Source organism: Pungitius pungitius, chromosome 17, assembly GCF_949316345.1.
Source record: "Pungitius pungitius chromosome 17, fPunPun2.1, whole genome shotgun sequence".
In the NCBI taxonomy this organism is placed as follows: Eukaryota; Metazoa; Chordata; class Actinopteri; order Perciformes; family Gasterosteidae; genus Pungitius; species Pungitius pungitius.
In genome coordinates, this window is record NC_084916.1 from 301412 (window position 1) to 314248 (window position 12837).

The window sequence follows — 12837 nt, forward strand, 5'->3', positions numbered from 1 at the left end:
TGTGTGTGTGTGTGTGTGTGAGCTGGCTTAGCGCTGTGGGATACCATGTTTCCCATAAGTCACCCTCCTGGAATGCAGCGCTGCTCAGGGGCCAAAAAGGAAACAAAAGCAGACCTATTTTACGACTGGAGAGGACGTCCTGCTCTTTCTTTTGGGGTTGGGGGGGGAGGGGGGGGTAGCGGAGTGCGAGGAGAAGGACTGCATAACCGTGGGCAGAACAATACAAATTGTGCAGCAAAACAGCACGAAAACACATCACTCCTGCCGCCACACCTCGACATCTCTCCCCGCACCCATCTGGCGTCTTGTGAGAGGGACGCAGGTATCGGTGCATTAACGAAGGCTCCCGGGTAACGGCACATGGCCCTGACATTGTTTCCAGTCGTTTGACCCCAACAACCCTGACACTTGTTCAAATGGCAGGGCTGGCGCCGCCCCCCCCCCGGGGGGTATCCGGGATGAGTTCCCCTCAGTGAGCACGGTGTTTACGGCAGAGAGCGCGGATGGAGAGGAGGTCAGGACCCGTCACCTGCTCCTCAGACGGCAATCAGCCCGTAGGGGAGGGGCGATATGATGCCCCCCCCCCACCACTTAATTTCCTTCATTCCACTTGTCTTTTTTTCGGTGGTGTGTGTGTTCATTCTGACTGGCTTTACAATTCAATTACAATGCTTGAGGCATCACAAAGTATCATTTCCTCCATTTTTTACATCACTGCACATTCAAACAATGGGATAGATCTGATCCCCCTTATTGTCATGAAAGCAGGAGTGATGTGATATGTGTGCATCGCATAGATGCATAGATGGTTAGATGCATAGATGCACAGATGCAAAGATGGTTAGATGCATAGATGCATAGATGGTTAGATGCATAGATGGTTAGATGCATAGAAGCATTAGATGGTTAGATGCATAGATGGTTAGATGCATAGATGCACAGGCTGGTGTCTTTTTAGTTGGTTGTTTATCTAGGTGTCAAATGGAGTAATGGCTGCTGGATGACGACGTCAGCATTTAGCAGGTTGAGCTTGAGGCAGATTTGACAGCATCTTATACAGAGTTAGTGACCAGGTTTACAAGTTAATAACTTGAGCCTTTAACTCTAATTCTCAAATAGATCTACCCATAGACCTTTTGCTATTCTGTTGCTAGGGCAACGGCTTTGGTAAAAGTTCATTTTAAGGCAGCGACTGCGTTAACAAACAACACGAAAGGACATCAAAATGTTTCAAATGTTTTCGCTGTCCAGTCTGAAAAAGTCCTTGTGCTTTATAGAAGAAAATGTCACTTTAGTTTACTTTTTGGAATGTTAAACGTTGATGGCTGCCTCTCCACAGCAGACGTGTTTCACCTGTTGGGTCGATGTAGCGGCTATAAAAAGATGAAATTGAATGTGAGGGAGATGATGGGAAGGCAGATCACTGATGTGAGATGGAATCGTGAGCGTAGGAGGGTTGAAAAGCAGAAAATCACTGATGATGCTCTCTGTACTTACAGGTCAGGTGTTTGGGAAATGCGTATCTTACTCACATGCCTGGCGCCCCCGCGCAAACATGAACACACACGCTGTCTCCCGACTATACATCTGTCTATACGGTGTTTGCCCCTTAGTGGACGGGAGTGCTGCAAAGCCTCGTTTTAAGTACCACATCACAAGATAAAGACGACGCAGTACGCCCCTCCCCCGCAAATCAAACACTCTCACAGAGACCGATCGTGCCCCCGCATGCTCCCCCAGCCCGTCTGCCTGAGGTGTGTTGGGCTCAGCAGCAGTGGCCAGGCAGCACATCCATCAATCCTCTTCCTAACATCACAGCATGAGAGCATGTCTGCCTTCTCTGGCCTCTTTTCTCTCCTCCACCAGCGCACCACGCAGGCCTTTCAGGAAGCCTCTCCACCTTCACCAGCGCTGACTCACTCCCTCCATCCCTGCCTCACTCTATGACACACACACACACACACACTCATGCGCTTTGGATGTAGCCCAGCTCAGAGAGAAATGCTAAGAGGAAGTTGTGAAAGGGCCCGAGGGCTGTGGAGCGCTGTGGGTAAGAGGAGGCATTCAGCTCTTCTTCCTCCTCTTATTTAGCGCTCAGGCTCCTCCTCCCCCCTTTTTCTCCCTCGACCTCATTCACTGTCTATATTATCTTTCACAGATACTGTAGAAATGCAGCAGATATTGGTTTTGTTTTGAGTGAAAGGGGGGTTGGGAGGGGCAGAGTGGGAGGGAGGAAGGAGATGGGCCGCGGGGAACCCAAAACCGCTCGCTTTGCCTCTCGAAAGGCGGCTTCTGCCTTTGAAATGAAGCAGGGCTGACCGAATGGAGACATTTTATTTTTTCCTGCCGGGGCCCAGAGGCGGAGGAAATGACCTCAAGCCCTCCAAAGGACCTCCGTTTCCCCCCCGCCGCCGTGAGATAAGGCTGCGTCGAGATTCACCGGCCCGACTGGCGCTCTGCGGCGACGGGCCGCCCAGCTGAGCGGTGGGAGACAGGCGAGATGAGGAGATAGTCCTGGGGGGCCTTTGTTATTGTTCCCGCCCTGCTACTCGCCATCCATTTAGAAGGAGGATGTTAAAAACTCACGGGAGCGTTACATAAACTCACATCCTGAGACACTCACTGTCGCCTTTGCTCTGTTACGTGGGCCAACTTCCTGTTCCAAACAATTGATTGTCTAAATTAGGAAGAATTCATGTTTGGTTCAATAACCTTCTTAAAAAAAGATTACAAAATGAATTCCCAGCAGGACGTCTTTGCATACTGAAAACTCCTCTCCTTTTTTAATACAGGATCCCTGTTGCTGGGCTGGGTGCAATTTAAAAGCCTGTCAGAAGCTTGACCATTACAGTCTGAAGCATCCAATGCCCCCACCCGAGCATCAGCCTAATGGAGTAATATAGGCAATGCTACATTCTATAAAAACAGATTTATTGCTGCATCAGTGCCGGAGTGGAGTATTGCATGACTGCAGGCATAAGGGCTATTGATGAATGAGGTGACGCTCTCCAAAAAGGCCTGTTTTTCATTGTCATGTGCATGTGTATCTGTGTATTCGGGTTGGGCTGGGAAAGAGGAGAAGGGGAGGGTGGAGGAGGGGGGGGGGTGCAGAAAAAGGCAGAGTGCTTTCTGCATCCGTTATTGGTTTCTCATTAGAGGGGCCGAGATATAAACATTTGTCTATGTTGAACACGGTGCCGGCGCAATTAAGGATTCTCCTCGCCGCCCCCTCTGCCCTTTGAAAGTGAATTATGTGCAGATGAGAATCTCCACTGAAATGTGGCCAACACCGGACCTCAGCTCCCTGGAAGCCCCTTCCAGAAAGTGGCGAAATCTGCTGCAGGAGCCAGGGAGGGGGCAGGAGGCAGGGAGGGGGCAGGAGGCAGGGAGGGGGCAGGAGGCAGGGAGGGGGCAGGAGGCAGGGAGGGGGCAGGAGCCAGGGAGGGGGCAGGAGCCAGGGAGGGGGCAGGAGGCAGGGAGGGGGCAGGAGCCAGGGAGGGGGCAGGAGCCAGGGAGGGGGCAGGAGGCAGGGAGGGGGCAGGAGCCAGGGAGGGGGCAGGAGCCAGGGAGGGGGCAGGAGCCGTTTCCCTGCTTTGCATTGCGTATCAATGACTCTAATTAGCAATAGCTGAGGGATAATCACATTGATTTGGACAGAACCTCACTGCGGACCACCCGCTGCCTTTGTTAGCATCGCATGCACGCACAAACTCGCACAAACACGCACAAACACAATAAGAAAATCCAAGTTCAAAGTTGGCCGCCCCCCAGGAGGGCATCTGATTGGCCGAGTTTTTAAATGAAAGCGGCCATCAGCCCTGCATTCCTTGAGCTCTGACCTTTCGCTCCCCCCTCCACTTCCTGTGCTGTTTTTGGATGCAGCGCGGCCCCCCCATGTGTGCGTGTTTTGAAAGAGTGAGTGTGTGCGGTGGGGGGGGGGGAAACCACAGATCAAAATAGACCGCCGTGTCCCCCGGGGAACATTTTTCACACACAGATTGGTGGCGGATTGGAGGAAATGTTGGTCTTATTTGTCCGTCGTGTGGATCCAAACGGACACAGAACCCGTATTTATAAACCTCCACGAGCCCTCGGGGTTATCGCCCCCCAGGTCTTCTTCCCCAGCCATTGGCCCCTTTCTTTGTCTTGTTTGTTGAGGAAAGGCCTCCGAGGACACTGGTGGAAGGTGAGGGGGCGTAGCTCGAGTCATCTCTTATCCGCGCCCTGGGACGCTCGCATCGAGGGGGGAACCGCAGTGAGGGATTCGTCCGTCCACTGACCTGCCGAGGCGCCGGCCCGCCGCGCACCTCCCTGACTAATGATCACACCCGTGATTGGTTAAGGAAGCCATTAATCAACACTGCAACGCAGAGGAAGGCCAGCCGAGGGCCGTTCCTCGTGGATGACTCACAGATCCGAGGGACACTTTGTCCAGATCCCTCAAAGTTGGTCTCTTCCTGCAGCTTTTCCCTCGAGCCACAAGGCGCCGGATGTTCATCGATCCGCCATTGTTTAAATATTTAGCCCTCCCGTCTCGCCGGTGGCGCATTCAGGCACCTGACGTGATTACATTGCTGATTACAACGTGTCACTCACGGGGGGGGGGGGGGGGGGGGGTTTGTGGGATGTGCACAAGATGGCACCCGGCACTCCTACCAAAGATACAAATCCCTGTCCCAGTCCCTCTGGTGGGAGTGTGGTTATTTGTGGACGCGCTCTGGGTGCAGTGAGAGTGTGAAACAATGCTCACACCTGCTCTTTGTGTCAAAATGGGCTTCTGTTGCTTCTGGCATTTCCTCATCAGCGGGTTCTATAATGAGCAGCTATACAGGGTACTTTTAACCTGTGTGTGGGTTTCTATGAATATATAGTGTGTTGGCACACTACATTAGTGTGATATAGATCCAGCATACGTGTGTGTGTGTGTTCTTTGGTGGTCCTGTAGAGCCACTCTGCGTTTTTTTGCCCCGGGTCTCGTTTTAACAACCTCTTGACAAGTAATTAACACCCCTTTGGTCTCAAACCGCTCATGAGGGCTCTTCACGTGTTGCACCAAACGCCGATGGAGCCGAGCAGCGACACCATCAACGCAGTCAAGACCAGATCTGCACAGTTTGGGAGACGTCTTTCTCTGCTGCTTTAAACCAGTGAATGTCAACGAGACTTTGAGCGTGAGAAATCTTTATTTTCAAAATGCCTCTTCACGCCTGTGAAGATCAGCTTGTATTCTTAGAAGCGTCTTCTCTGGTCTTCTTTAAGCATTTGTCCCGATGCCGTGTTCTAGCACCACACATGATTGTAGACCTCAGATAACAAACACACGTTTTAAACGTTGCCTTTTTTTAGATTTAAAGCCGAGAATGTAGTTGAAGCCATATGTTGCTGTGCAATAGCTGAGTGTGAACAGATAGGACTTAATTAAGGACCAAAGGAAGCCGGGTAAAGGGAGAATTACATGACATGACATTACATGTCATTTAGCTGACACTTTTATCCAAAGCGACTTACAATAAGTGCATTTCCACATAGAGATACAAACTCAGAAGAACAAGAAAGTACAATTTTAAATTTTAATAAAATTTTATAGAGATGAGATCATTATTGTCAAATACTTTAATATTCAATACTTCTTATTACACATTTTACACCTTCTTGCCTTACTGAACGTTGCTGGTCACTAGGATTTTAGTTTCTCAACAAATGAGAGTTTTGATGTCACAGACATGAAGCCAAGTCGATATTTATTGTAAACTCAACACTTCCTGTTTACATCATATGAAAGGCTTTTATTTTGAAAGGTTTGCAGGACACTAGTGGTTAATTAATAGATTACTGGTTTGCTGGTTTGTTTTTTAATTTTTCACAGACGTAGATTACGTCTACAAAGACATTTATAATGACGTGATCCAGGCTTCATCATTTCAAAGAATGTCAACCACTTTTTATGCCGTTTGGCTCTCCGGCGCATCGCGTTGTACCAAACTCACCTGAAACATTTGCACAGATATTGGATGAGGAGTTAGATTCCCGTTCAGTTTGTCTTGGGTACAACGAGCTGCCGCCGCTCCCTTTTGGCCTGGAGCCCTGGCTGCGTGCCCTCTGCAGATCACAAGCGCAGCTCTCTGACAAGGACACTGCTGCACCTGCAGAGAAGATGACAAGAAATACAATACAGCCATTTGGTTGGGCTGCTTCGGCCCAAGACAAATGCTGCAGCTATAAATCCATGCTGCGGGGTGGGTAAGTTAATTGCCTGTTCTGCTCTCTCCTTGCCCGTGTCTAATGTGGAGGAGCCCTGCGTGGGAGTCATTTCACTACAAATAGTGTTGTCTCCGAGCGCGGGGAAGGAGGGATGCTGACACTGGACCAGTGGGCCAGTCTGTGTGTCTGCGTGCTCCCTCAGGTGTGTTTAGGTCCATTTGTTAACAAACGCTGGGGAATGCAGCGGTTGCACATTTTTGTCAGATTTCCCATCTAGATGATGTTGTAGTATTATTGGTATTATTTAGGGCGGCACAATTGATGGTGTCTGTTAAAGGCAAAATACCATTTTAAATGACATACTGTGTGGCTGCAGAGAATTTCCCGGCACGTCACATATATCATTTTCTGCAGACTTTTCAATGTAAATGAGAGTAATGATCAAGCGATACCTGTCATATATTTGCAGTTAGGTATCTTTTATCGGTGTATCTGTTAAGCCCTGCGGTTCTTGAGGGTTGCCTTATCTGTGGTATTAATGCTGTGATGCGGTAAGTCTCTTGCCTAAAGCTAACATTTTAATATGCAATATAAATAAATACATACAGTACGTGAGTGGGGGTGAGTGTGTGTTGCACATGTTTCTCGTTGATAGAACCTTAAACTGAAAGATAGATTTTTGGTTTCACCCTGTTTATTCACTTATGCTCACACAGGCACACACACACACACACACACACACACACACACACACCAGTGCAGGGTTTAGTGGAGGGTAGCCACAAAATGTATGATGCAGGACGGGTGGAGGGAGGACAGAGGAGTGCAGTCCCAGCGAGGATGTTCTCCTCTGGGTTCCTCTGGTCACGGATGCCGTCTCGCTATTTCAAACCCCTCAGTGTTTGCACAGCTCGCCGCGGACTCAACGCGAGAAAAAGATCAAATAAAAGTTACCAGTGAAACAATAAGTTGACGTTACAATCAACAATCAATGAATCATCACCAAACATTTCTTTGATCAACTACATATTTTATGGAAAATATTTGCTGGTTCATTTTCCTCAAGTGTGAGAATTTCTAGGCTTCACTCAGTTTATCAATTACGGTTAACTGAATATATTTGGGTTATGGAAAGCTGAAACGTATTTTACTATGTTGTTCAATCTATGTTTCCACTCTTCTCAGATGGTTTACAAACTAATGTATTCATTAAGCTCATCGACAAATGTCTCTATTAACTTGATCCTTTCAGCCCCACGTGATACTGCACCAACAGTAGTGCCTCACAAAGAAGGTCCCGTGTTGGCAGTTGGAGAGCAGAGCGAGGTTTTAACAAAGTGTAGGAAGCAGCGTGCTACGGCTGCTCCATGAATCATAAGAATCGTATTACAGGCATTGTTATGCATATTTGTCCATGGCGCCGCGCATCTATCTCCTCCATTAACCATAATTACTTTTATACATGCAAACTACGAATTAAGATTGGTGTAACCACAATGATTAATATCCCGTGTGCAGCAGCAGCTTCCGCCCTCCTCTTGATGACTCACAAGGACGTAAACAATTACCCTGTTTGCCCCGTGCGCCATTGTAATTTTACGTGACTTGTCGTTGGTTCATTATTCATACTTAGGGCATTATTATCCCATTGTATGCGGTGCAAAATGGGATCATTAGCGCTCAATATTACAATGTGAGAAATGGAAAATATTGGAGAAAATGGTGGTGGATGTAGTGGCTAGGAAACCCCAAACAATCCTACTATTATCAGATAAAAAATGCTAATTTCCCCAGAAGTAATTAGGATTAGCATAATTTGACGGCGCATGAATGATGTGTGGATGACTGATACGTCGATACGCGCTCTGTAATGAGTCCCTTATCTCCGCTCTCCACTGGAGACTTTAGTGCTGAGCGTAGCCTCGGGTGGCATCATCTATACTGTACACCTGCGTTAGGGAGGGCCCTGCCTCACACACACACACACACACACACACACCCCCATGGGAGAAGAGCCACTGGAGTAGAAACAGTGGTAGCTGAGCTCCGTCCTGTACTAACTGATTGAAGACGGTGCTTTTATCTTGACAGGCTCCCTGTTACAGCCAGACCAGGAAATATGATCCGGCAGCTCATGTTCTCTCTATTCCTCTCAGAGAAGACCGTCTGTGTGTCTGTCCATGCAGCGTGTGCGCGTGTGTGTGTGTGTGTGTGTGCGTCTGCACATTATCAGCGACCACGTATGCAGTCAGTCACTTTGAGCCGCTTTTAAGTGACAGCTATCGATTGGATGTTTGTGTTGTTGCAGAGGCTTCAAAGCAACACCGTGCCCTCTGCATCCCACTTAAGATGGGAGACCGCATTGAATACAGTAGGACAGCATGTACTTGGCTTCAGGAAACACATTCTAGTGTGTGTGTGTGTGTGTGTGTGTGTGTGTGTGTGTGTGTGTGTGTGTGTGTGTGTGTGTGTGTGTGTGTGTGTGTGTGTGTGTGTGTGTGTGTGTCTCCAATCGAGTGCAGCGTTTCTTAACCCTGCTCCTCCTTCACAACTGAATAGACTTCAGTTTCTTCTGCTCGACGAAACAACAAAAATACAGGAGCTGCACTTTCAAACACACACACACACACACACACACACACACACACACACACACACACACACACACACACACCACTGACACAGAACCTGGTTATTGTGCACACTCTGAATAAATTCAGGAAATCAAAACTAAACCAACATGGAGCCACAGTCAATCAAAAGACTTTACATCCTATTGCAGGAGCCACTGTTTAGAATTCCATGTATGGATATTTTTATTTTACATGCAGTCTTTAGCTTGTACATATTCATGGTGCACAAAGGTTTAGTGTATTTCCAATCGATGTTTAGCACAAATTAAAGGTTTGGATCATAAATCATCTAAATATCCAATAACTAAAGGTGCATTAATCAGTATCTGATTGTTGAGGTGACCCAGTGTTCCTTCCTTCAAAGTAAAACTTTTGAACAGATAGTGACACCTCCTCAACCCCAGTGACTCAGAAACAGCTGCTACCGCTGGACAATTCATGTTTTTGCATCAAACGGCTCTTCTGTATTCACCATTATGTGTCGTCCTCGGATACAATGTCCAATGAATTACTCTGGATCGTCATGGTGATTCCACAGGTATAATCACGCCTCGAATTTCTTCAAAGTTAAAGTCAAACTGAAATGAATTAACCTTTTCTATGAGGCTGCTACATTTCTAGTACACACAAAAGGTTTGGTAAATCGAATGTTTTTTTGACCTGCAGTTTGCTCTTTGAACTGTGAGGATGAGCCACTTAACCTCTGTGGCAGATCTCACACACACACACACACACACACACACACACACACATATGATACTGATACTGATAAAGCGACTGAAGCTGCCACGATTATCACGTTTTATGCGACAGGTGGTGCACAGACGAGGAGCCACTGGAACTATTGCTGCGCGTCCAGTCAGTGTCCCACGTTGCATCCAGCTGACTCCCCCATGCTGCCGACCCTTTCTCTCACTCTCTCCCTGCCTCCCCCCCCAACCTCTTCGTCCTTTCAGAGGCGTGTGAATATAGGTCAGCATTCTCTCAAATCCTCATCCTGCTGAAAGTTTGATAAGAGCACTCGCTGGTAGCGGGGCGAGTATTACATTTGCAATCGGGGGTCCCAGGTATATTCTGAATAATGTTCTGTGTTTCGAATGAAGGGGGAGTTCACCCACATTACAGAAATAGCCGTGCAGGTAGTTTGGTTTTTCTCCATCTGAGTGCAGCTGAGGGGAGTTTTTGTTACACGGCGCTCACTCACAGCGTTAAATTGCGTTTAAAAGATTCAACAGCAACGCGACTTTCCAAATACAGACACAGAGAAACGAGGGACATGCGACGAATTAAAGGGACAACCCTGAACATAAATGGGGTTGCGTGCCAGGGCTGAGTGAGCAGTGTAATGAGAACAGCAATGACGTGAATCCAAAGGCCCACAGCCACCACGTCTGAGAGAACCTTCCCCTGCTGACTCACAGGATATCTGACAAAAGATTGATTTCAAGTCGGCTCCATGAGCGTATTACGGACGCATCGATTGATAGATGGATTGATAGATGGATTGATAGATGGATTGATAGATGGATTGAGCGTGATCTTGAACAAAATTCTTTTGGAAACAGTCGGCCGTAGACAGGAGGAGATCTGGAGAAACGAGGGTCAAAGGTGTAAAAAAAACACTACCTGCATTGATTGCCCTCAAAGGTCAGTTCACCTCGTTGTGTATTTGGAAGGAGGAAGAAAATCTCCAAAAACCCTCTTAAAGAAAAGGACTAATTTAACCCGGGTTAGATGTGCCAAGGAGAGACAGAAAATATGTTTATTTGGTGGAAACGACCTTCAGAATGAAAATAGCTCCTTTTATAAGCTGCTCTTATCCAGTCCCGTTTATCTTTATTGAATACTATTTAAAAAACAACTTTATAATATTGAATTAGCTCATTTCTTGGTTTATTATTGTAATTGTGCACATATGGTGTTTCCTGTAAGAATAAATGCATTTTTAACCAAAGGGTACATTTCTGATCGGATGTCTCTTCTACTCGAGTCATTTACATGTCGCTCCTCATAATTGAGCTCAGCGTCCCTGTGAGCCCCCGTCCAATAGCTGCCTGCCCCCCCACCACACGGACAAACACCTCCAAGGACCAACACGTGGTGATAAAGTGATGCGTTACGCTCGTGTGTACTCGCCACGGCCGCTGTCCCCCCACCTCCCCCCCATTATGCTTTTCTAATGAATCAGTGGATCATAGGGCACCCATTGACTGCTTCTAATCTGCCACCAAATTTTAATTAACACAGACGTGACCTCCCGTCTCTGATACGTCCCGCAGAACGCCGCCATCACAGTGACTCACATTAATCACGGCCGCCGCTTTCGCTCCCTTCCGCTTTCCTCCCTCTGATGGATTTGCGGATGGGGGGGGGGGGGGGGGGGCTTTTAATGTCGGGGGGAGAATACGAGGTGGGAGAGACGCGGAGGAGAGTGGTTTAGAGACGGGAGAGGGGCAAGGACGCCAAGTAGGTGGACAGGAAGGCTCCGTTTGAGAAAGATAAGTGTTTGTGTGGGAGATGGCGACCTTTGACCTAACCCTAACCCTAACCCATCGGTTACCGAGGAGAGGATTACGCGGGATGGGAAATGAGGCTGCCTTAAATATGCCGGGTGTCGAGGAACACGATGTGGGTCGGCCAGCTTCACAGCCTCCGAAAAAATCCCAAAACAAGATAACAAAAAGAAACGGTGCGGAGGGAGGACTCGACGGGTAACGTGCGCACGTTCACGTGCACACGTGCACGTTACCCCCCTTTTGATCGTGGACTTGTCCCGAGTGCGGCGCCATCCTGTGTTCTTGCTTCTCCACGTCGCTCGGTGCTTGTGCGTTTTTGTTTGTGTATCCGTGCATGTATATATACACACACACACACATATATATGTAATATATATATGTGTGTGTGTGTGTGAGTGTGTGTGGGTGGAGGTGGAGGTGGAGGTGGGCAGGGTGCCGGGTCGGTTATTACTAAATCGCTCAACCGTGCTTCTAATTAAGACGCATAGCATCCCCCTATGAGCGTCAGTGCCGCTAATTATCAAACAATGTAGTGCTCAGCAGATATGAGAAGTGGCAGCCTCTGTAGTCGTGTTACCAACCTATTACTGCTACAATTACCAAGTGCCTGTCATTCTCCTTGTTAGTCATCAGCCTTCATCTCGTCTAATGCCTGACTTTCTTCCTCCTCCTCTCTCTGCAGGCTATGGCTTTGTGGATTTTGACAGCCCAGCTGCAGCACAGAAGGCCGTGTCTTCTCTCAAAGCCACCGGGGTGCAGGCCCAAATGGCCAAGGTAAGGAGTGTTTAAAAACAACCTAGCGGTAGCGTTAGTCTCGCTCCCTGCGGGACGCGCCTCATAGACTCTGATGGATCTGAAGGAGTGTCCATAAACACACCTTCATGATTGGCTTGTTCTCTCCAATACAAGAAGGTGTGGGTCCCCCCCATCGAGACCGGGGCTCTGCACATGTGCTCCCTTGGACTTGGTCATGTGAGTGGCTTTGTTTCACGGCAGACTGACTGACACGAGAGCCCCCTGTTGTTAGCGTGATAAAGTGGAAGCAGGAGTCGGTACCCAGAGTCACACGTGGAGAGGTGTGTGATCACCTGAGATTGAGTTTGGGACTTTTAATAAATGCACGTCGACCCTCTCTGCAGGACAGCATCTGTCCTCAACTCATCTGTCTAAACCTTTCACTCCATGGCTGATGCAGAGAGACTCATCGTAGACTTTAAGCACAGCACGGGACATCTATGATGGACGAGCCCACATGGCTGAACCGGGCTGAACCAGCGCAGAATTTGCTGCTGTCAGAATACTTAAATAGGTGAGCAGAATGTCAGTAGCATTAAAGCAATGAATATGCTGATGACTATGAGCGATTTCCTCAGCATTTGATCCAATTCAGTATCCCCCCCCGCCCCCCCCATCCCTCCTCCTTGAAGCCAAAGAAGCCCCGATGAGACGGAGCGTGGCGACGGCGCCAGTGCAGATGACAGAATTGA

General features: G+C 48.2%; 1 protein-coding gene across 4 annotated transcripts in view; it reads left to right on the forward strand.

Annotated features, from left to right (window-relative positions):
* rbms3 (RNA binding motif, single stranded interacting protein) overlaps positions 1-12837 on the forward strand; it is a 206999-nt gene that overhangs the window by 103807 nt on the left and 90355 nt on the right. For all 4 annotated transcript variants that reach the window (XM_037473624.2, XM_062558354.1, XM_062558353.1 and 1 more), the window contains one exon: positions 12033-12124. In XM_037473624.2, coding sequence (XP_037329521.2) covers positions 12033-12124 — 92 coding nt within the window. The remainder of the gene's footprint in view (positions 1-12032; positions 12125-12837) is intronic.